Source organism: Pan troglodytes, chromosome 4 (assembly GCF_028858775.2).
Source record: "Pan troglodytes isolate AG18354 chromosome 4, NHGRI_mPanTro3-v2.0_pri, whole genome shotgun sequence".
In the NCBI taxonomy this organism is placed as follows: Eukaryota; Metazoa; Chordata; class Mammalia; order Primates; family Hominidae; genus Pan; species Pan troglodytes.
The window spans coordinates 64,220,821-64,245,540 of NC_072402.2; the positions used below are offsets into that span (position 1 = coordinate 64,220,821).

Consider the following 24,720-nt stretch of genomic DNA (forward strand, 5'->3'; position numbering starts at 1 on the left):
ATTTTTGACCTAGATGTATAGACCTACATACTTGGACACAGGTTGTCTGTTAACCTAAGACTTTGAGTCAAATTTTAATAATAAGAATAGTTATAAATGTCTAGCCCGATGAGTTAGCATTTTTTTAGTTCCAGCTGAAAAAAGAAAAAAGAATTGTCTAGAACATTTTTCTCTCTTCTGGGTATCCCCAATTCTTCTATCCCTGAGTTGCAATCCACTAATATTATTATTTATTTGATGCTCAATTTGTCCCAGATTTGTCCAGTGGGAACCCCTTTAAATGTCCTTAAAGGTAAAAACTGCTAGCATGTTCTACTGAGATATGGACTAACAATGTCAGACATATGTGGGTGCTTGAATAGTATTTGCTTCAAAAATATTTATTACTAGAAAGCTGCTGTGTTTGGGGTGAGAGGTTAGTAGGGAAGGGGGTTCATAAAGGGAATGCAAAAGCCACGTCCTCTGGAAGTTGAAAGGATCATTTTAAATGATTCTACTGCAAACATTTTTCAAAAGATAAACATGACCCATTTCTCCAATTTGTGTCATGTAATAGTAATAATAATGATATTTAAATACTCCCACTGATATATCCTTTACAAAGATATATTATATGTCTTATTTAATCAAAAAACCTTAAAAGAGTCCCTGTACCTAATTTTATTCCAGGACTCAAACTGTGTCAGCATGTCATTCAGTGCAAATCAGACATTTAGATGCATAGGCTATGCTGTCAGTAGTTCTGAACTTCCATAGACATTTCCAATTAGCTCGGAGAGACAACTGGATATTGTGTTTAAGCACTGTGTTTAAGAAAACAAGCACTGGATGGACCAATGCCAAATTTCCTGCTCTGCTGCTTAACTAAGTATGTGTAATTACTTGGGCAATTACTTGGGCAATTACTTAAGCATTTACTTGGGCAATTACTTAAGCCAATCCCCAATTTCTTCGTCTTGGGCCCAGAAGGTCAAGGCTGCAGTGAGCCGTGAATGTGCCTCTGCCCTCCAGCCTGAGCGACAGAGTGAGAATTCCCCAGGAGTGCAGAGGTTCTCAGAACTGCAATACTCTGAGATGAATTTTGAAAGGTGAATCAGGGATAGAAAAAGTTATATGGGGAAGGCAGTCAATAAGCTGGTTTTAAAGGATATGGAGCATTTGAAAAAGTGGAATGTACATAAGGCTGGAAATATCAAATATCTAAAAATAGAACAGGAACAGTGATGAAAAGACTTTCAAAATGCTTAGCAAAATGAGAATTATATTTCTTTCTCAACTTTTTTGTTCCAACAGCAAAAGCAACAGTGGGGATCAGCATCAACTTGGGTAAGTAAGTTTTTCTGGTCATAAATAGGCTGATTCAACTGAAAAAAATGTTTCTTTAAGAAGGGTGAATTTGTGTCTAAGGATTTTATGAGACTAACTGGGAAAAGTCAGTCAGAGTTTAGTTTGAGGTGAGAAGTGCTTACTGTTGACACTCTACCTAATTATAGGGAAATGTGTGCAGTTAGTCCTGAGACCAGATGCAGGGTTGAAAGAAAGAGGTGTGATGTAGCAGCCATTGATTAGGCAATTTGGGTTTAGCAAGCCCAGTCAATGCCCTCAGAGGGTCAACAGTGTATAAGATTTAGTCCTTGAAGGCATCTTTTAAAGTTTCATTCAAAAGATTGTAATCATTTTGACCATAATTTTCTGAGAAGAGGCTTTTCTGAGATTTGTCATTCACAGATAAAGTTGTCTAATTTGTGTGTGTGTGTGTGTGTGTGTGTACATGTGTGCATGCGTGCATTTGTGCATGTGTGCCTATCTAGCCTCTTTTGAACACAATGGTAGATTGGCACCTGGTAGATAATATTGTTGAATGAATTGTATTATTCATATTATCTCACTGCCAATTTGAAGAATCTACATTCTGTTTCCAAAGTTTTGCGCATATAATACTAAACCAGAAACAGACGTGTTTTAGTAATACGTACCAATTACAAATTAACCATTCCTGCCTGGAATAAACACAGGTTTTGTTAAATAGCTCAATTTTCAAAATTTGTCTCATGTTATTTCCAATCCTTTTTTTTTTTAACGCTGATATATTTTGAATTTACGAATGTGAAAGCTGAACTTCAAAAAAATAAAGGGAGAGGAAACAAAGCTCGTGAAAAATTTTTAAAATATCTTTTAATGCGTTATAACATCCTGGAGAGAAATCAAATCAATGTGTTTCAATGTTACAATATAGATTTCTCCTCCCCTCCCGGATAAAGCACTAATTTATTTAATTTGGTTCAGAGCACTGAATATTCCAAGCTACAGCCTTGTGGGTAAGAGCATTATCTTAAAGAGTGTTCGGATTTAACAAAGGTCAATGTCTTGTGCAGTTTACATAGTATCTACTCGCAGTAGCTTTTGCTTCTTGAGCTCTAGGTGGCTCCTCAGAAGCTGTTAGGCTTAACAAACAAAAATAAAGTAAAATCAGACACGGTATGGGGCCTTGGGACTCTAAAACCTTCATCCGGAGAAAATCAGTTAAGCCTTCAGAGACTAGAAGAGAGAATGTGTGTGATTGGTAGGCAAAGCAAAGAAAGATTAACACAAGTTGTCTGGCAGCTGGATAAAACCTTACACCTGCGCAAAAATAAGCCTCCCTCGTAAGAAAGCCCAAAGATGTCCGGGGTCCGGGAGGAGAAAAGTGTCTCTCATCTGTCCCATCAAAGCAAATTAGTGAAACCTGCCTCAGGTGAAGTGCAAAGGCCAGTCTGTAGGCAGAGTTTCAACCTCTCCCCACGAGATTGGCTAGACATCACCTGCCCAAGCTCTCTCCCGACCTGCTAGAGCCGAGAGGGCGGAGGCCGGAGAGGCTGCAGCCGGGAAGCAGCACCGCACATCCGGGAACGCCAGCAGCCGGCTGAGGGCTGCATAATTGATGGAGGGCCGGGCGCGGTAAGAGCGTCTCGGGGGAGTGGGGCAAGGCGGCCGGGCCCCTCCCATTCCGCCTTTTCTTCAGCGTCCTACCCGCGGCACTGCCTGCGAGCGCCGGGCCACCTGCGAGTGTGCGCAGGGACTCTGGACACCCGCGGCGGCGAGCTGAGGGAGCAGTCTCCACGAGGACCCAGGCGGACCCTCTGGCGCCATGCGCGCCCTCCCCGGCCTGCTGGAGGCCAGGGCGCGTACGTCCCGGCTGCTCCTCCTCCAGTGCCTTCTCGCTGCCGCGCGCCCAAGCTCGGCGGACGGCAGTGCCCCAGGTGTGATGGGTACAGGGTCCAGGGTAGGGAGGGCGGAGGGCGCGCGAGGCTCGGTCCCCGCGGGCAGAGGGCATCGCCGGCGCGCCGGGCAAGGGTGGCGGGGAGAGGCGCGGGGATGCTGGTAAGGGCGGGTGGGAGAGTCGGCGGCGGCCTCCCATTGGCTACGTTTGTGTCACCTAAGCTGAACCCTGGAACTGCTGCGGCTCGCGTTCCTGCGCTCTTTGGGGCGAGTCTTGAACAAACAGCGCCCCGCGAGTCGGGCGCGTAGGTAACAGGGCAGAGTCTGGTTTTTCCTAGGAAGAAGGCAGTGGGGTGTGTGGGTGGTTGCAGGGACCAGCTAGCGACTTGGCTTGGGCAAATGTGGCATGAATTTTGAAAGCCACATTTCCCCAAGGCCTACTCCCTTTTCTTGATTCGAGAGTAAGGCTCGATTATCACCTCCTTCCCTCCTCTTGGCAGGTGGGTTGGCTTTGAGGATTTTTTTTTTTTTTTTGAGACGGAGTTTTACTCTTGTTGCCCAGGCTGGAGTGCAATGGCGTGATCTCGGCTCACCGCAACCTCCTCCTCCCGGGTTCAAGCGATTCTCCTCTGTCAGCCTCCAGAGTAGCTGGGATTACAGGCATGCGCCACCACGCCCGGCTAATTTTATATTTTTAGTAGAGACTGGGCTTCTCCACATTGATCAGTCTGGTCTCGAACTCCCAACCTCAGGTGATCCGCCCGCTTCGGCCTCCCAAAGTGCTGGGATTACAGGCATGAGCCACCTCACCTTGCCGAGGATGTTTTTTTAGAGCTGAGTAGGGGAAAAAACATCATAACCAACTAGCCAACCAAAGATCCACAACTTACAGGATAACGTGTGTGTATCTTCATTTTACACCGTGGTCTTTGAAAACAAAATGTATGTGTGCATGTGTGTGTGTGTATGTGTGAGATTTTTGCTTGTTGTTTTATTGTTTAAGACACTTTGACAGAGGGATTACGTGCAAAACATTAACAAAGCCAACACGAAAGTTGCCATTCTACCTTCACTTGTTTATAATTACTTTTCATATTGAAAGGATTCCATCCAACCTATTGCAAGTTTCTGTGTCATAAATGTTAGCAGCCAGTAAGGGTAATAAAAGACCACCTCTCAAGCTGGTAAATATTGGCCACCAGTAACTAAAATTGGGACATTATTCTGCAAAAAGTTTTCAAACTCTCATGGGAATTTATTTTCATGGGCTTGTAATATATGGAATTTTTGTAACACACCATAGAGAAGGAAGAATAATCAAAAGGTAAGACTATTAATTTTTATAAATGCCTTTTAAAACGTCTAGTTGTTAACAACTTGGACAGAACATCTTGGGTTGCTTCGCAGATTTCCTTGTGCCACATCTCTTTTCCATAATACCACTTATAAAGAATTGTCCAGGCCTGTAATCCCAGCACTTTTGGGCGCTAAGGTGGGAGGATGGCTGGAATCCAGGAGTTCAAGACCACCTTGGGCAACATAGCAAGGTCCCTTCTTTATTAAAAAAAAAAAAAATTAAAAGTGCGGTTGTGGTGATGTACACCAGTAGTCCCAGGTGCTTGGGATGCCAAGGCAGAAAGATTGCTTCAGTCCAAAGTTTGAGGCTGCAGTGAGCTATGATGGTGATGGTGCCACTAAGCTCCAGCCTGGGTGACAGTGCAAAACTGTCTCAAAAAAAAAAAGAAAGAAAAAGAAACAGAATTGTCCAGGACATTTTTCCCCCTTCTGAATATCTCCAATTCTTCTATCCCTGGTTCACCTCAGAGTATTGCAGTTCTGAGAACCAGTGCATTCTGGATTCATTGTAGAACTTTGATTCTCTACTTGACTGTATGTCAGAATCACCAGAGAGCTTGAAAAATCCTGATACCTGGATCTTTTCCCGCAAAACTCTGGTTCATTTGGCTTGGGATTCAGTGTGGGCATTAAGGAGTTTCATCAGCTCTCCATGTAGCTTTAAATGTGATTTTAAGCTGGTTAAAAACCACAGCTTTAAAATGATATGGCCTAGACAGTGCACTGTTAGGTAAATACTTATTCCATAGGCATCAGGGTTAAGTTGATATGCAGAGAAGATCTCTAAAGGAAAAAAAAAAAAAAAAAGGTAGGAAACAAATGAAAGTGGAATAAATGAAGGTGTAAATCAGTAAGATGAATGGGGGAGGGGATGTCGCTCTACGTATATGGTATAAGTTCTGCTCTTTTAGCTCCACGTAAGCTAAAATTGTGGAATAATGTACAAGACAAAAGTTATGAAGTTAGCATCGAATTTAAGCCAGAATTAAAAATTGTCAGGCACTCTCAGCTTGTTTTCTAGATTCGGTATTGATCTCTGCGAAATTCATTTTTCTCTTTGCCAAAGGATATTGTGAGGTTTACTGGATATTTTTGACCTAGATGTATAGGCCTACATACTTGGGCACAGGTTATCTGTTAACCTAAGACTTTGAGTCAAATTTTAATAATAAGAATAGTTATAAATGTCTAGCCCGATGAGTTAGCATTTTTTTAGTTCCAGCTGAAAAAAGAAAAAAGAATTGTCTAGAACATTTTTCTCTCTTCTGGGTATCCCCAATTCTTCTATCCCTGATTCACCTTTCAAAATTCATCTCAGAGTATTGCAGTTCTGAGAACCTCTGCACTCCTGGGGAATTCTCACTCTGTCGCTCAGGCTGGAGGGCAGAGGCACATTCACGGCTCACTGCAGCCTTGACCTTCTGGGCTCAAGATGAAGAAATTGGGGCTTGGCTTAAGTAATTGCCCAAGTAATTGCTTAATTGCCCAAGTAATTACACATACTTAGTTAAGCAGCAGAGCAGGAAATTTGGCATTAGTCCATCCAGTGCTTGTTTTCTTAAACACAGTGCTTAAACACAATATCCAGTTGTCTCTCCGAGCTAATTGGAAATGTCTATGGAAGTTCAGAACTACTGACAGCATAGCCTATGCATCTAAATGTCTGATTTGCACTGAATGACATGCTGACACAGTTTGAGTCCTGGAATAAAATTAGGTACAGGGACTCTTTTAAGGTTTTTTGATTAAATAAGACATATAATATATCTTTGTAAAGGATATATCAGTGGGAGTATTTAAATATCATTATTATTACTATTACATGACACAAATTGGAGAAATGGGTCATGTTTATCTTTTGAAAAATGTTTGCAGTAGAATCATTTAAAATGATCCTTTTAACTTCCAGAGGACGTGGCTTTTGCATTCCCTTTATGAACCCCCTTCCCTACTAACCTCTCACCCCAAACACAGCAGCTTTCTAGTAATAAATATTTTTGAAGCAAATACTATTCAAGCACCCACATATGTCTGACATTGTTAGTCCATATCTCAGTAGAACATGCTAGCAGTTTTTACCTTTAAGGACATTTAAAGGGGTTCCCACTGGACAGATCTGGGACAAATTGAGCATCAAATAAATAATGATATTAGTGGATTGCAACTCATTTAATAATATGGGAATTCATGAGTACCCACTGATGTAAATTTAAAAAGGAGTCAATGAAAAGTTTGATGGGGTACAAAGTATTAAAGATTCAAAGTAACTCTTCAGAATGTGCTCATTAATATCAAGGGAAAAAGAGTAACTTTATGGTGGAGAAGCTTGGCAGACAGCACTTTGATCAAATGATCAAAGACCAAAATCTGTTTAAATGGAACAGATGAACCATAAGCCTACCTTTATTTATTTATTCATTCATTCATTCATTTAATTTTTGAGACATGGTCTCACTCTGTCACTCAGGCTGGAGGACTGAGGCACACTCATGGCTCAGGGCAGCCTTGACCTTCTGGGCTCAAGAGATCCTCCCACTTCAGCCTCCCACATGGCTGGGACTACAGGCATATGCCACCACACCCGGCTAATTTTTGTATTTTTTGTAGAGATGGGGTTTCACTAGGTTGCCTAGGCTGGCCTTGAACTCCTAGGCTCAAGCGATCTTCCTGCCTCAGCCTCCCAAAGTGTTGGGATTATAGGCGAGAGCTACTGTGCCCAGCCTAAGCCTACTTTTAATAGTGATGTTTCTGATGCATGACCATTTTTACCCTAAATTTATCATCACAAAAAAATTATATGTTTAAAACATTTGTTAAGAATTAGGGCAACTGACTCTTCCTCATCTTCTGTTACCCTCGTTCCCTTCCCTCCTCCCTCTCATCTTTCCCTCCATAGGTCTTATAGTTATTTGGTGGGGAAGAGCAAGGAGACATCCTCACTAAGTGGGTGGAGCCCAAGGGGCCCAGATCAGGATATCTGAGGCTGACCCTGGTAAGGATGGCATCAGGCAGGAGGGCAGCCTGGTGTGGAGTATTAGGGCCTGAGCACAGTGAATGGGTGCTCCTGCAGCGGGCAGCTTGACACAGGATCCCAGCGTTGAGCAAGTTAACAAGGCTTTTGTGCAGGAGCAGCAGATGGGTGATGTTTGATCCCAAACAAGATGTGGAGGAAAGCATGTAGGAGGGTCAGACCAGCGATGGAGGTTGGAGCCTCAGTGGGTAAGGAGACATCTCTGTGGGGACAGGTGTGGCAGTAGCAATGACAGTTTAGCAGTATACAGGGTGATGGATCAAATAATTAAATCTAGGAAAGATAATAGGATCTAGGTTTTTCACTAGAGAAGAATGAAATAAAGATAGAGAAAAAGTAGAATGAACCCTGTGGTGTTGGATTGCAGTTGGCAGTATCCATGGGAATCCATGACATTAAATCCTTATCTCTTTACTTAAGTCTATATAGGTATATAGCTTTAAACAAGTATATGTGTAAATATATGTATGATGAATACGTATCATGCATATCATATACATAAGTGTATCTGATATACATTATAAGTTGTATGTGTATATGAATATGTGCACATGTATTCTTAGCAGTGATTTCCAGTAGTGATGAGTATACTTAGCACCCAGATCTTGGGTTCTAAATACCATTCTTTACTAATAGTAACCAAGGCTTCTTGGAGAAATGGCTGATTTCAGGGCTAGTGTGGGAAAGTAGCAGATAAGCCTAGAACATCTTGTGCCAGAAAGCAATGGAGTGCTCAAAGGATAATGAGTCATGTCAAAAAGATACAGGAGCCAATATGAAGGGGTTCCCACTGGACAAATCTGGGACAAAATTGAGCATCAAAATAAATAATAATATTAGTGGATTGTAACCCATTTAATAATATGGGGATTCATGAGTACCAACTGAAGCAAATTAAGAAATAAATCAATGAAAACTTTGATGGGGTACAAAGTACTAAAGATTCAAAGTAACTCTTCAGAATATGCTTACTAATATCAAGGGAAAAAGAGTAACTTTATAGTGGAGAAGCTTGGCAGACAGCACTTTGATCAAATGATCAAAGACCAAAAAAATGGTGTGCCATCTGAGATGATCTGGTGAGAAGAGCACAGCATCACTTCTGTGATCTTCCTGCCAAAGATGCCTACCTCAAATATAATCATATTAGAGCAGAACTGTCTTGGAATTTTAAAAAGTGTCAAGGTTATGGAAAAGTCAGAAGAGACTGTCACAGGTCCAGAGTGAAGCCACATTAGAGAGAAGTGATAGCCAATGGCAATGTGTGATTCTGAGCTGGAACCTTTTGCTACCAAGTGCATTATAGGGACTTTTTTTTGAAACTTAGATGGGGTGTGGGGATGAGATGGTGCTTCATATATATTCATTTCTTGATTTTAATGGTTGTATTGTGATGGTATGGGGAATGTCCTTTGTAGGAAATAGATGGTAATGTTTTAGTGGGGCATGAAGCATCAGGTCAGAAACTTACTCTTACATGGTTCAGAGGGGAAAATGTTCTGTTCTTGAAATGTTTCTGCTACTTTGAGATTGTTTGAAAAGAAACAAAAATAATTAGTTTACCTGAGAAAGCTTCAGTTTACCGAGGCATTAAACTAAAACAGTAGTTGAGAAATCTGTTAATGTTCTTAGGTATCATTTTCCAAAGGTGTATATGCCCTCCAACAGAAACAAATCACATGTGTTGAGGCTATTTGTTCTAAAGTGTGATCTTTTCACATTAACTTTGTACAGCTGGTCTCACATATTGCACAATATAAGGTGAACGTTAGAAATTAATAACTTATGACATATATGCTGATGTAGGAGAACAAACCTCACAACACTTTGCTAAAAATAAACTCTACTCCTAATAAAAATTGCTGCTATTTAAACATAGAACATCTCAAATAATGTTAGAATAGAAATTATGAATGTTACCTTTAATGAGTTGTTATTCTTTTCTTTGAAAATAGCATTTTCCTGGCATTTTTGAAGTTATTGAGGTTATTGTGCTAATGTGTCCCTAATCCCAAACCAGAAGCTTTTAATAGCCTTGCAATTATATACTTCTGAGAACCTGAAAGGGAATTTAGATACCTCGTTTGATTGATCTTGAAGCCCAAAGTGCTTTTGTAACTTAGCCAAAAGCAATGAGATAGCTAATAGCTATAACTGTTTTCCTGGTTTGCATTTCAGCGTCCATCCAGCATGTGGTTTTTCTTCATAAAAAGTCCTCAAAATAGGCCCCTGGCAGGAGGGTGTTCTTGGGAGGGAAGGGTGGCAAAAAATGTTCACACTTTAAAAATGTCCGCACCTAAACTATGCAGAACAGGAATTTAGGGCCACAGGGCCATTGGAAGATTATTAAGAATGATCACATTGAAGAATCAGTATTGCTGATGTATCTGTTCAAAATCAAGGTTTTCAACTTTGGTACTGTTGGCATTTTCCGCTGGATAATTCTTTGTCGTGGCAAGCTGTTATCCTAAAATGTTTAGCAGTATCCCTGGCCTCTACATATGTGGTGGGTGAATTGTACACCCCAAAAAGATATGTTTAATCCCTGATCTTGGGTACCTGTGAAAGTGACCTTATTTGGGAGTAGGGTCTTTGCAGATGTAATGAACTAAAATAAGGTCATACTAAATTAGAGTAAGCCCTAAACCTAATGACTGTGGTCTTTATAAAAAAAGGAGAAGGAGATTTGAACAGAGACAGAGACATATACAGAGGGAGGATGATCATGTAAAGACAGAGGCAGATATTGGACTAATGCAGCTACCACCAGCCAAGGAATGCCAAGGTTGCCAGCAACTCCCAGATGCTAGGCAGAGGCAAGGAAGGATTCTTCACTCAAGAGTTCAGAGGAGGAAGGTCCTGCTAACACCTTGATTTCAGACTCCTGGCCTCCAGAACTGTGAAAGAATACAGTTTTGTTGTTTTTGCCACCAAATTTGTAGTCATTTGTTATGACACCTAATTTGTGGTAATTTGTTACGGAAACTTATATAACCTACTAAATAAATGTAGTAATCTTCCCCCAATTGTGACAAGCAAAATGTTTTCAGACATTGCCAAATGTCTCCTGTGGGGCAAAACTACCCTCAGTTGAGAGCCACTGAACAAAATCCCAACTCTTATCGAATAGACTAACAATTGAAACATTTAACAAATCTACAGTCTTTAGAAAGAATAGAAATCTTAGTTATTAACTTTCGGGGTTTTATTTTTTAATAAGTTTTTATTTGGCATAAGTTACTGTTAAAGTATCTTAGTGACCCATGTAGAGGTGATTTGAAACAGAATTTTTACATTGCCCTTTGAAATGTATATTATTGCCAAAATTATATTTTTTTAAAAAGATCTATTTATTTCCATTCCTATACCATCTGGTTTTTAAAATAGTTTTACAAGACTGGTAAAAGTGTGCATTGTACTTCTCAGTAGGCCTTAAAAAAAAAAACCTTGTCTGTAAAGGCTTCTTGTCCAATAGCTTCCATACTGTGCAGAAAATATCAAGAGTTCAAGAGTTCTCAGTGTGGAGTATTATCTGTCTCTGACTTAGAAAGTCTGACTTATAAATGTTCCCATCAGGATTACTATAATTTTTTTGTTTTTTTTTTTTTGGAGACAGAGTCTCACTCTGTCATCCAGGCTGGAGTGCAGTGATGCGATCTCAGCTCACTGCAACCTCCGACTGCCGGGTTCAAGCAATTCTCCTGTCTCAGCCTCCCAAGTTGCTGGGACCACAGGCGCATGCCACCATGCCTGGCTAATTTTTTGTATTTTTAGTAGAGATGGGGTTTCACCATGCTGGCCAGGCTGGTCTCAAACTCCTGACCTCATGATCTGCCTGCCTCAGCCTCCCAAAGTGCTGAGATTAGAAGCGTGAGCCACCGCGCCTGGCCCTGATAACTAGAATTTTTTGACAAGCTTTTTTTTTTTTTTTTTTTACTTGTTTGGATGAATATCTCTGGAGTATAATTTCCAGGACTCAGAGATGCCTTATTTCCTTTTTCCTCTTTCTGCTGCATTTATGGACAGGGGATAGGGCTACTCTGCTCCTAAAACCCATAATTCTCCATGTGTTGTGTATAATCAGTATTTTACTTAGTAATTAGGTATTTTAAAGCTAAGTTTTAACCATATCATGGCTTAAGTGGCCTTTACAATTTGGCATGGGATCACATGGTTATATATAATATTGCTTCCATGAAGAAATATATTCTTATTTCCAAATCTCTATTTTATGAATAATATGTAATATTCATTCCTATCAGTGTTTCTGTAATTGGGTTGCACATTTATAATGCTGTATATCAGAATGTTAAAATGAAGTACTGCATGTTGATAGCAATCAGTATAGACATGAGAAAGATAAAGAATAATATTTATTCTAATAGTAGTTGCTTCTTACACTTTTTTCTTAATGAAATTCAGACCTTCCAAGATTTTAACATATAATAAAGGGATTTTGGGGGCTTTAGAGAGAATGTTTATTCTTAATCAGAGATGTAGTTGCATTTATTTCCTGATTTAAAAAAGCAAATCTTAAGACCCAATGCAGTTTTCTAGTGTTACTTATTTTTCTTCCCAACTTACTTCAATTAAATGAAGTCCTCAAAATGAGATATGTGAAAATGTTACCTTAATACCTTTAAGTAGAATTATAGCATGTTTATTTCACTTGAAAGTGTTAATAGAATAAATTATATGCCCTTCTAGCAACACATTTTAAAATATAATATGTGAAAAACATTTAAGTAGAGACCATTTTGCTATTTCACAGAAAATTATAACAGGTGAAAATTAAGATGTTACTCACTTCTTTGATGCAGCAGTCTTATGCCTCAACTGCCCTGCAAAGAGAGAAAAAAGTCTTTTAATCTCTTGAGCAACTATTTGATGTTACTCTTTCATGTTGATATTTTTGTCTCTACCTGTAAAAGAATGCTATATGGAAATTTTCCAGCAATGATTAAGAAAGGGTGAGTTTGATAACTTGAGAAATGCATGTTATGATCTTGGCATCATCACTCATATTTATACAACTTTTCTGATCCTCATTTTTTTTCCCTATCAGATGAGGTTTACAGTGGAGACATATTTTCAAAGCACTGAGCTGGGCATATGGCGTTTGGAAACCCTAAGTAACAGTCAGTGACAGAATTTGGATTAAGACCCCAAATTCCTTCCTCTCCATTTTATACTTCTTTTTGTGACTCAGCCTAATCCTTTTAGGGAAGTATTCAAACCACATCTGCCTGAGTCTCCTGCCAATTTCCTTTAAACCCCAATGTTAGCTGAATCAGCCTCCTGCCAGCTGTCCTCCAACTGAAAGCAATAAGGTTTACATTCTCACTTTTTTGGTTAAAAAAAATCTTGCCTAAACAAAGAACTTCTTTTACTGTCCTAATACCTTCTGTAGGTTGCCCTGCTTTTCCACTTAAGGCATTTCTGTATATTGCCTCTTTAAGGGACTTTTCCCAAGGCAAAAGTCACACAGCAGTTACACGTGTTCTTTTGCACTTGGCACTTTTTCCGTGGAACCTGAAGCTTGACCAAGATTAATGCCTTAAAGGGAATATGAAGTTAAGGTACTGGTGTTGTTTGGTTTATGGATGTCTGATTGTATTTTTAATATGTGAGCCAGCAATTGTAAATGGCCTCAACAGCTAGTATATTCTGGAAATACCCAGACTTCCCTACCTCTGGAAACTTGGTGTTTCCTTCCTTTCCTATCCTTCAACTGTCATCAGCTTAGATTCTGCCAAAGCCAAACTTAGACTCATTTTCTCTCCTTGTTCTAACACAGGTCCCTGTTGAGCCCATCCATGACAAGTCCTAGTGATCAGTAAGGGAGAATAGCCCCAGCATTGGAGCTCATCTTCCTAGAATTATCTTCGCCCTCCTTCCACCTCCAGGCTCAGGCTTCATACTCTAGCTCATGTGCCGATTTGTATAAAATATACTGGCTATAGTCAGTTATATACTGACTATAACTGTAACTATATATACAGTTATATATTAATGCATAGTTATATACTATGCATTAACGGGTGCTGCTCGAAATTTTAATGACTCTCAATCTCAAATTATGGGCCCAAACCCCTACTATTATGATCCACATAGCCCTTTAAGGACCAAGTTTGCCCAGCTTCATATTCTCCATCAGTACCAAGTGGGCATGAGATACTGTGTATATTCACTTACTTAAGTGGAATAGGAATAAGAATGACAGAAAGCATTTTTTCTTTAGTTTATGTCACTCTTATTGTTACTGATACTGTGAACCATAATAATAAATGATGCTGGAAATCTCAAAAAGGTTATGGGCTTGTTTCAGGGATAAAGAGTATAATAAGAACCCTTAAGATTGTATTCTGCTGTACAGTGGGGTATCCCTGGGGAGGAAAGCAAAGATATCAAAGCTTACGTTTTGCAGGCTTCACAGAACAGATGATATAATAGAATAGCGGTTTCCTTCTCATCCACCCCCGCCTGGCTTCCTGTCCATAAGTGAATAGCATCTGCCTTGATCCTCCTGAAATATTTTGTCTTCAATATAACCTCTAAGTATGCTAGCCCCAAGAATGGAAACAAGGAATTTTCATTAGGAAAATAAAATTTATGGGAGCCTTTCTTTTAAGCAGTGTGTATATGTGTGTTTGTGTGTGTGTGTGTGTGAGAGAGAGAGAGAGAGAGAAAAAAAAAGAGTTGGGGAGGGTGGGAGGGAAGAGGAAGAGAGAAAAGGGGTGAAAAGACAGAGAAGAAGGGTGATGGGAGGAGAGGGAGAATGGGAGAATATGTGTACGAATATGAATGAATGAGTGAATGAATGAATGAATGAATGAATACTAGATGTGACTGGAGGAAAGGTTTTGTATACTTGATAGCCCAGTGAGAAACTCAGGACATATTTTCCTATATAATCATTGTGAGAGGGTAGTCTGATTTAATATGTTATTTAAGGACTTTTTTTCTTTTTTTAAAAATTATTATAAGTTCTGAGATACATGTGCAGAATGTGCAGGTTTGTTACGTAGGTATACATGTGCCATGGTGGTTTAGAAAGTGCATTAAACTTCTAAAGCTGTTTTAGAAGTGATTAAACCTTTGGAACACAGCCTATTGGAGAGTTAGGTTCTGCTAGGTACGTTATTTTACTAGGCGATATTGTAAAAGCAATGTTCTAAAGCTAAAGTAACAAAAGTGATCACTAACTTTTACATATAAGAAAATGAAAGAACTGGAAATCTAATCTTGTACTAGAAATAACTTTCTGAGCAGATTATTTTTTAAAAGTGTAATAAAAATGGCTCAGGTTTCATTTAAATTGAATGGGATTTAATTTAAATAATGCAGCCAAGTTTACAATAATAAGCCTTTTTTCCCCCTTCTCTGACTTCTTTGATATATTTGAGTAGTTTCCTGGAAGGTAAGGTCTGGTACTCTAAAATAAAAGGAACAGTAGGCCATGTTGTTGGCCAGGTGTGGTGGCTTATGCCTGTAATCCCAGTACTTCGGGAGGCCGAGGCGGGCAGATCACAAGGTTAAGAGATTGAGACCATCCTGGCCAACATGGTGAAACCCCATCTCTACTAAAAACACAAAAATTAGCTGGGCGTGGTGGCGGGAGCCTGTAGTCCCAGCTACTCGGGAGGCTGAGGCAGGAGAATTGCTTGAACCGGGGAGGCTGAGGTTGCAGAGATCCGCGACCATGCCCCTGCACTCCAGCCTGGGCAACAGAGTGAGACTCCCATCTCAAAAAAAAATAAAAATAAAATAAAATAAATAAAGTAACTTCGAGGAGAGTGAGAGAGGTGGAAATAGAAACCTTGTTTCTTTAATGAAAGTTTTCAAAAGGAGAGAGAAGTGACAGAGGCAGAGGAAACTGAAAGTCAGGTGTTAGAGGGCATGCCTCTTGGTAACCGTAGCTAGAAAACAAATAGCAACCCAAACTGGCCCGTCAGCCATTTTATCTTCTCTGTTCCCTGGTGCCCAATGCTATCTATTTTGTTTTTTTAATTCTCTTTATTAAGGTCTGCCTGTCGCTCTTCTTTCATCTTCTCTCTCTGCCTTTTCATATCTTTCCATTTTCTGGCTCTCTCATCTGATTCCTTGGTATCTTCAGTTTATTTATGTTTTGTAAAGAAACTATAATAGTAGAATAAAAATGGAAGGTGTTATTTAAAAAAAGCCATCTGATGTAAGTCAGTAGGGATTTTTAGGTTAAAAAAGAAAAAAAATCAGAATTTTTTTCACATTTAATAGCCTAATATATCTCTAAATGTCTTTGAAATATATGAGACTTTGAGCTTCCTGAAAACAGCTTTTCATTAATAGTTCACAACAGTGTTTTAGCTGTTTCAAAGTAGTTTTTAGATAGTCATTTACTCTTGATAAGAGTGTGTAATCATGTGTTCTTTCTCTTATAGATTCGCCTTTTACAAGTCCACCTCTCAGAGAAGAAATAATGGCAAATAACTTTTCCTTGGAGAGTCATAACATATCACTGACTGGTAAATGTATCATGTTTCAAATAATGCAATTCGAAAAAAAGGGTTTAAGCAATTTTTCTTAAACAAAGCTACTGCTTTTTGCTTTGTGAAGTGGTAATCCCTGTTCCTGGCCTGGTGGGAAAACATACCAGTAGTGAGCTGGGAATCTAATGTGGTGAGGACGTTTTACTGGGGGCGCACAAAGGAGGAAAATATACCAGACATGCCAAGGCTAAGAATGGCTCCCCAGAAAATGGATACCTGAGAAAAGGGAGAATCAATTTTGATTTGCAGATACTCTTATGTTTTCATTAATTCTTGCTGGCACATCCATTACATAACTCTAGGTCAAGAAGAGAATTTGTGTATCTGTTGGAAAACCTTTAGCCAGAGAAATTAAAGATGATATCAAATGAGTCACTGTGCTAAGGAGAAGCAAGCAAGGAACTCCAAAATTAAACCCAGCCCTGCTTTCTCTGCTTTTTCTTTCACAGTTTTGGATTCCATGTTTCCAGAGTAATCTTAAGTCTTTTAAATTCCTAAGAGTCATTAATCTGTTTTAGGAACAATATTAAAATTGTATAATTAGAATTTAAAACATCACAAACCTATTATTAAATCAATAGTTAGATTTTTCCAAATACACATCTGGTGTTTAACTGTCCTCTAGTCTTATGAACTGTTCCTCTGTTTCTAATATGAATAGAAGGTGTGTGTGCATGTGTGTGTGTGTGTGCAGCTGTGTGTTTCCCAATCTGATAACAATGGAATGTTTGCATTGAGCTTTTTGGGGGAGCATTTTTTGACTTTGTGCAGCTTTTGTTTGTTCCCAAATGTCCCCATTCCAATGTATGGAGTTCATTCTTGTAAAAAATAATTATTATAACTTTCCTATGTTCTTTTACTTTTTGCAAGTAGTAGTTGTTGGTTGCCTCTGTTAAGATGAAATGTTTCTTTAAGAGACTCATGTGAGAAAGCAATTTGCACATTCTTTAACCAGCCTGGCAATGTTGGCAGCAGGGCACCGCTTACTCAACCAGTACAGCTGGGGCCTGGAAACGAAACGGTCAATGCTCAGGGCAGGAGCAAAAAATGGACTTTTTAATTGTTATCAGGCTGGTTATTTACTTACTTAACCTGTTTGGAGAGTTTAACTCCTTTTATTCTAAATAGTGCTATTTAAAGCTGTATTCCCACTGTTATAAAGAGACTAATTGTTTGCAATTATCCATTACTTACCTCTGCCTTGGCTTGATTAAACTTTAGTCTGTCTTTTTTCTTCTTTACAGACCCCTGAAACGTGGCTTGCCCTAAGACTGAGCAAGCATTAAAATGAAGAACATCTTGAGAATTGGCTGACTGCAGCCCAATCATGCTGTCTGTGTACACTGTTTCATTTGCCCAGTTTCCCTAAAAAAGTTCCTGCTTTACTGCTTATCCCTCACCATATTAAAAAATAGCCTTTTCTGTTTACTTTTGGGATGCTTGCAGATCTTAAGTTTGGAGCTTTTTCTCTATTGCAATAGTCTTTTTAAAAATAATGTCTTCAGTCTGGGCAGGGTGGCTCACATCTGTAATCCCAGCACTTTGAGAGGCCAAGGTGGGTGGATCACTTGAGGTCAGGAGTTCAAGACCAGCCTGGCCAACATGGCAAAACCCTGTCTCTACTACAAATACAAAAATTAGCTGGGGATGGTTGTGGACACCTGTAGTCCCAGCTACTTGGGAGGCTGAGGCAGGAGAATCACTTGAACCCAGGAGTTGGAGGTTTCAGTGAGCCGAAGTTGAGCCACTGCACTCCAGCCTGGGGGACAGAGTGAGACTCTGTCAAATAATAATAATAATAATATAATAATAATAATAATGTCTTCATTTAACTTTGGATTTGTTTTTGACAAAAGATTTGTCATTAATTTAGAAACATTAGATCTCAGAGTTGGGCACTGAATGGTTACATTTCCATGTAGGTTGTTGCTCTAGTGCCTTCCCATCAAAAAGTTTGGTCTTAGAAACTACCTTTGCTGAACTACAGAATTTAAATTTGAAGATATATTTATAATTTTTAGTGTCAATGTAAAATAAAAATATCAAGATGAATCTCTAAACAAAATGTTTTATTTGGTAGAACAGAATTGGAGTTCAGGGCATACACAGAGAGTGGAATGGTCTTCAGTATGACTGAAAACCAAAGAGAAGTTTAGAGGTTTTATTAGAGAGAAATGTTATATATTGTTTTGGAAGAAAACTCATTAGCACTAGCAAAGTTTTTGGGAGCTAACAAGTTCTGACTGGTGAGTGATGGTGGTGGGTAAATTAGTCTTAGAGTCATGGTGGTTTGTTTCAGAAGCTGCTAGGTAAAACTGGTCTTAAAGTTATACCAGGTCATTTCAGCAGCTAGCTTGCAGTATTAGCCCCGGGCAGGTGCTTTGTGTCCCAAGTGTTTTTTTTTTTTTTTTTTTTTTTTTTTCTTTTTTACTGGGTCTCTGGACTCTAATTTAGTTGAAAATGACAAGATAACTCCAATTCCTGATTATCAATTTTTACCTTATGAACCATAGACTTTCTTTTTACTGCTGTTAAGATTTTTAACCTACTATTTGTAAATGGAGTGTTTTCATATTTTCATAACATTGATACGTATCAGTATCGATTTTATCATTATTCATTGTTGTCTAGAATCAATACTTATAACATTTCTATGTTGTTACTTATTATTTTCTCTTTCCCTCTGGCCATTGTCGAAGTTAATCTCTCTGTTAGGATAAAATGTATCTTGTAGAGAGATTCAAATACAATACGTTAATTGTAAATTTTGGACCAGAAAGATTTTGGTCTGGCTCTTGACATACATACTTATCCAAAGATTCTCGAGACTGGAAAACATATGGATTCTTGTGCCTGGGAGAATGAAAACATGGCTTTTGATTCATAAAAGCTTACTTATTTAATATTTTTAAAATATTGCTAATTATTAACAAACTCATGATGTTGACTATGTACCATGTTTGTATTTCTAAGTAACTTAATTCTTATAACAGCTCAATGAGGTGGGTACTATTACTATTTGTAATTTGCAGGTGAGGAAAGAGAGGCACAAAGAGGCGAAGTGAACTGACCAGGATCATAGTTCCTGAGTTGGAGCTTATGGTTTTAAATGCAGGCAGCTTGGTGCCCAGTCTGTGCTATTAGCCATTATGCTTTGCAGCCTTTCTTTCTGGGCATAATGCCCAGTTACTTGTTTCTTTTAACAGCATTATTAAATCAAGTATATTTATTTTTAGAAGAATGACATTAGTTTTGAAATGATGTAGTAAACAATGAAAATAAAGCTATTTTCTAGGTTTATTGCTATTTCTAGGTTTATTTAGTAATAAAGCTATTGCTTTAGAAGTTGCATTTGCTGCCTGCAATCCCAGCACTTTGGGAGGCCGAGGCAGGCAGATCACCTGAGGCCAGGAGTTCGAGACCAGCCTGGCCAACATAGCAAAACCCCGTCTCTGCCAAAAATACAAAAATTAGCCAAGTGTGGTGGCGGGCACCTATATTCCCTTCTACCTGGGAGGCTGAGGCAGGAGAATCACTTGAACCTGGGAGGCGGAGGTTGCAGCAAGCCGAGATTGTGCCACTGCACTCCAGCCTGGGTGACAGAGCAAGAGTCCATCTCCCCTGCCCCCCCCAGAAATAAAGAAATTGCACTTGCTTAATCATAAATTTGTGAAAGTAATTGACTTGACTGAAACTAAAAGTATTTTTTCTGCTCTCAGAGGTTTTAAAACAGATCTTTTGGTAATGGACTATTTTTATATCACTGTACTTAATTTTCCAATGTCCATAGTATTTGGAATTCATTGTATTGTTTGTATTACCACAATATATTTTTATTTTTGTTTTTTTCCTCTCTGCATATTAGTGTTTAGTTGCTCAATCAGTGTGTTATAGTTTAACAGAAGAGACTGAAATAAAAATAAACAGCTGACAGTTTCCTTGACCAACTTGTTAACGTTGGAATCACTTCTCCTGTGTTGACCCAATGGCACATTTTATTTACATGTTGAGATGTGAGCAGCTCTCCCAGAAGGTCCTTGTGAGCCAAGGAGATAATATAGGCAGACATTAGAGATGCAGATGTGCAAATTAAGGCACAATGTAAGATTCGGGAAGATTAGTCAAGATAAGGAAAAACAACCACATTGTCTAAATCTCGGCCAGCAAGAGGTCTAGGTTAGGACCACTCAGATTCTAGGGGCAGGTGATTGAGAAGATTGAGAAGAAGAAAAGAAGTGAAAATACTTTATTGCAGAAAAGATTCTAGCATGACTCCAATGCTGCAAATGTTAGGATATTTTTTCAGTGGTACTCATCAAACTTGATATGTAGACTGTTGATGCACAGAGAAAAAAACTGAGACCTACCATTCATAGAGAGTCAGAGAAAGTGAAGATGGAAGAGGGATCTACCCATAGCAACACAAGTGGCAGTGGCTGCCATCAACTTTTGTTTTTTTAATATCAGGTTTTTTTGTTTTTGTTTATATTAACAGAAGTATTGATGTTTGGGGCTGGATGATTCTTGGTTATAGGAGGTTGTTTGCAGAATTGTAGGTTGTTTAACACCATTCCTAGCCATTACCCACTAGATGTGAGTGACACCTGCTAAGTTATGACAGCTGGATATGTCTCCAGATATTGTCAAACATTCCCTGGGGTACAAAATTTTCCCCATTTGAAAATTATCCCCACTGTTCTATACATTAAAAATGAGAGTCCTGCATGTTTCCCATCCCCTTATCTTGGGAATACACATGATTTAATAATCTTGTGATTAACATTTAGTAAAGAATCTCACCATAAAGTTAGATGATGGTGCTGAATCACAGGCACAGGACCTCACACTCTGTAAGTGGGACCTGTCTCTTCCCTCCCTCCTACTGGTGTTCAAATCCTTCCTCTCTCTAAGAATGGAGTCAAGATCCCATCTTCAATAAAGCACATATCAGAGAAGTGCATATGTTCCTGCTTCTCCGATATGTATTTACTGTATTTTTGTTAATTTTTAATTCTGTAAGTAAAAATGAGTTGTTTTGAAAATATTAAACATTATTTTCAGCATTAGAGTAAATTAGAAAATCTGAAAACCCTCCTGCCACACCTACGAGTATCTAAAATACAGTAAACATTCTTTTAAATATATAGCAATGTACACAAAAGTAAAGAAGTTTCTACTGATCAAAATTGGTGATCAGGGCATGAAACCCGTTAACTGATATTGTGTTAGGTTTCCTGTGTTTGTTGCCAAGATATTTGAGTTTTAAGAGCTACAAAAATATAAAAAACAAGGCCTTGAGTTCATGCAAGGAGGAGAGTTGGAACTGAAAACCTGCAGAAAACTATCCTTCCTAGGCTGTAAATATAGGGAAAGGTTTGATTTAGGGAAGAAAATCAGCCGACAGCACAAGATGACAAGTTGGCTTCTTTCTTTTAAAGTTTTTTTAGGCATTTAAACCAAAAGATTCCCAGTGTTTCCTGCCAGTTAAAAATAATATGAATAAAAATAATTTTTTTAAACCTGCAAATCCCCAAAGATTTCCCTTATTATTTAAAGACGTGGGCCTGTCCTCAACACAGTTTAAATTGCAAATTTACATTACCTGCATTATACTGTACAGGAGCCTCCGAGCTGAGAAATAACACAAAAATGACCCTGGCAGGTAGTACTTCCACAGGAAAGCAATGAAAAACCCTCTGTGGAAGAATGCATTGTCCATCCTGGTGACATAATCCCTGCTGTTACATGTCTCAACATGTCACAAAACAAAAATACAAAAAACAAGCACACAGTCCCTAACAGAGCTAAGGAGCAGTAGGATTAGACATTCCAGAGCCTCAGATTATAGAAATACTAGGTAGAGAAATAAATATCAAAAACATGAGAATGAATATTATACTGTTTTTTAAAAAGACAAAGCAGGTTCAAAAAATATCCAAATAGAACTTCAGGAGGTGAAATAAAAAATGTGACTGATGAGTTTCAAGTCTCATTGAATTACCCACCATTTCTGTCTCTCTTCTCTTCTCCTCTTTTCCAATGGTATACGCTGTTCAATGTGTTTCTTTCCCATGCTGTGTATGTGTGTGTGTGCATGTGTGCATCCATAAAAACTAGTATTGTTTGTTTTCTTTAGTTTTAGTGCTATTAGTCCATATGTATTCTGAAAATTGATTTTTGTTATTCAACATTAGTTTTTGGAGATCTAGTCATATTGCATATGAATCTAGCTTTTATTTTTTTTTAATTTGTATGCACAGTGTAAATACACCAGCTTACTTAGACATTTTTTTCCTAATGGACCCTAGTTGGCTAATATATTTTTTTGTTATAAACCATGTAGCAAGGGATACCCTACATATATCTCTCTGGGCATAATTGTGAATGTTTCTCTAGGATAAATACCACAAAGTAGAGTTGCTCAGTTAGAAATTATGCACATCTTTATTTTAACATATACTTCCAGATTGGCCTTCAAAACATCTTGACAGTTGGCCCCTTTCCCTGACCCATGTACTAGGCTTATATTTTATTTTTTGAATTAATTTAAATGAGGTAGGCATAAATTTTGGATACTGAATTTTTACTTTTTATAGAAGTTGCGAATATTTTTTCCCACTTTAAACTTTTATGTGGTGTTTTTTAGTTGTGAAGAAGTTTCATTATATTTCCTCCTATTATTTGCATACTTTTCCACCTTTCACTTTTTAACCCATTTATGATATAGTTTTATGTTTTGTGTGTGAGAAGGAACTAATTTTATGGTTATTATTTTGTACTGTTAGCCAGCGTCTCAACTCTCTTAACTGAATAGTTCTCCTTTTCCTGATAGCTTTGAAATAGCACTCTAATCATATTTCAGTTCCCAAACTCTGTTCTGTTTCTCTACTGTTACATTGTTTTACAAAGTTATTAAAGTACTTCCCAAAGTAAGAAGTACATTTTACTTTGCAACCTGATGCACCAACTGCATGTTCACACACATACGAAACAAAATATTCATCGAATAACACCTACACCTAATAGGCTTGTTATACTCTGATAATTTCTCTTTTACTCCAATCCATTAAAAAACAAATCTGTTGATAACTATTAAATTGATTTCCTGATTCACTAATAGATTTTTGCTTGCAGTCTAAAAAGTTTTGCCTATTTTATTTCATTAATTTCTTGGTATTTTATGGCATGATTAACATGTTAGTATTATTTTTAGAAACATCTTTTTATCTGTTCTTTTTAAAAAAACAGATTTTCTTTCTTGGACTTTCATTCTTTCACATGCACTTCTTTTTTTTAATTATACTTTAAGTTTTAGGGTACATGTGCACAACGTGCAGTTTTGTTACATATGTATACATGTGCCATGTTGGTGTGCTGCACCCATTAACTCGTCATTTAACATTAGGTATATCTCCTAATGCTATCCCTCCCCCCTCCCCCCACCCCACAGCGGGCCCCGGTGTGTGATGTTCCCCTTCCTGTGTCCATGTGTTCTCATTGTTCAGTTCCCACCTATGAGTGAGAACATGTGGTGTTTGGTTTTTTGTCCTTGAGATGGTTTGCTGAGAATGATGGTTTCCAGCTTCATCCACGTCCCTACAAAGGACATGAACTCATCCTTTTTTATGGCTGCATAGTATTCCATGGTGTATATGTGCCACATTTTCTTAATCCAGTCTATCATTGTTGGATATTTGGGTTGGTTCCAAGTCTTTGCTCTTGTGAATAGTGCCACAATAAACATACGTGTGCATGTATCTTTATAGAAGCATGATTGATAATCCTTTGGGTATATACCCAGTAATGGGATGGCTGGGTCAAATGGTATTTCTAGTTCTAGATCCCTGAGGAATCGCCACACTGACTTCCACAATGGTTGAACTAGTTTACAGTCCCACCAACAGTGTAAAAGTGTTCCTATTTCTCCACATCCTCTCCAGCACCTGTTGTTTCTTGACTTTTTAATGATGGCCATTCTAACTGGTATGAGATGGTATCTCATTGTGGTTTTGATTTGCATTTCTCTGATGGCCAGTGATGATGAGCATTTTTCATGTGTCTTTTGGCTGCATAAATGTCTTCTTTTGAGAAGTGTCTGTTCATATCCTTTGCCCACTTTTTGATGGTTGCATTTCTTAAAATTGGGTTCTGTAAAAAATACTCTTGGAATTTGACTGATTCTTCACCCACTCTGTAGATTTATTTTGGGGAAAATTAATGTTTTTGTACTATTGCCGTCTGTGATTTAGATCTCATTTTATTTTCAGTATCTGTTGTAGTTAAACTTAATTGTAGATATTTGTGTTTGAGTTATATGTCCCCTGCTAGATTAGTAATTTTAAATCCCCTCTATATCACATATAGCATATAAAAGTACTAAACAAATTTGTTTTGGCCAATGGATGAGTCAACTGTGTGAGACAAGAACTTCTTATGCATTTCTTGCATATCCCGTAAAGTACTTTCCACCTAGAATTCCTCATATAAATCATGAGGCAGAATTTTAATATGCTTGAACCTTCAGTCTAAGGGAAAGTGCCTTATCTGTCTAAAGAAGTGATTCATGTTTTAAGTACTATATTCCGGGAGCTACAACCACTTCAATAA

At 38.4% G+C, this 24,720-nt stretch overlaps 1 protein-coding gene across 3 annotated transcripts in view; it reads left to right on the plus strand.

Annotated features, from left to right (window-relative positions):
- Positions 1–998: 998 nt before the first annotated feature.
- Positions 999–24,720, plus strand: part of EMB (embigin) — a 61,467-nt gene continuing 37,745 nt past the window's right edge. For 2 of the 3 annotated variants that reach the window (XM_054684374.2, XM_016953332.4), the window contains exons 1-2: positions 2,383–3,239; positions 16,006–16,089. In XM_054684374.2, the coding sequence (XP_054540349.1) occupies positions 3,128–3,239; positions 16,006–16,089 (196 nt within the window). In that variant the 5' untranslated portion in view covers positions 2,383–3,127. Of the gene's footprint in view, positions 1,089–1,293; positions 1,327–2,382; positions 3,240–16,005; positions 16,090–24,720 lie in introns of those variants that run through there. The other variant, XM_054684375.2, reaches the window with a different exon arrangement.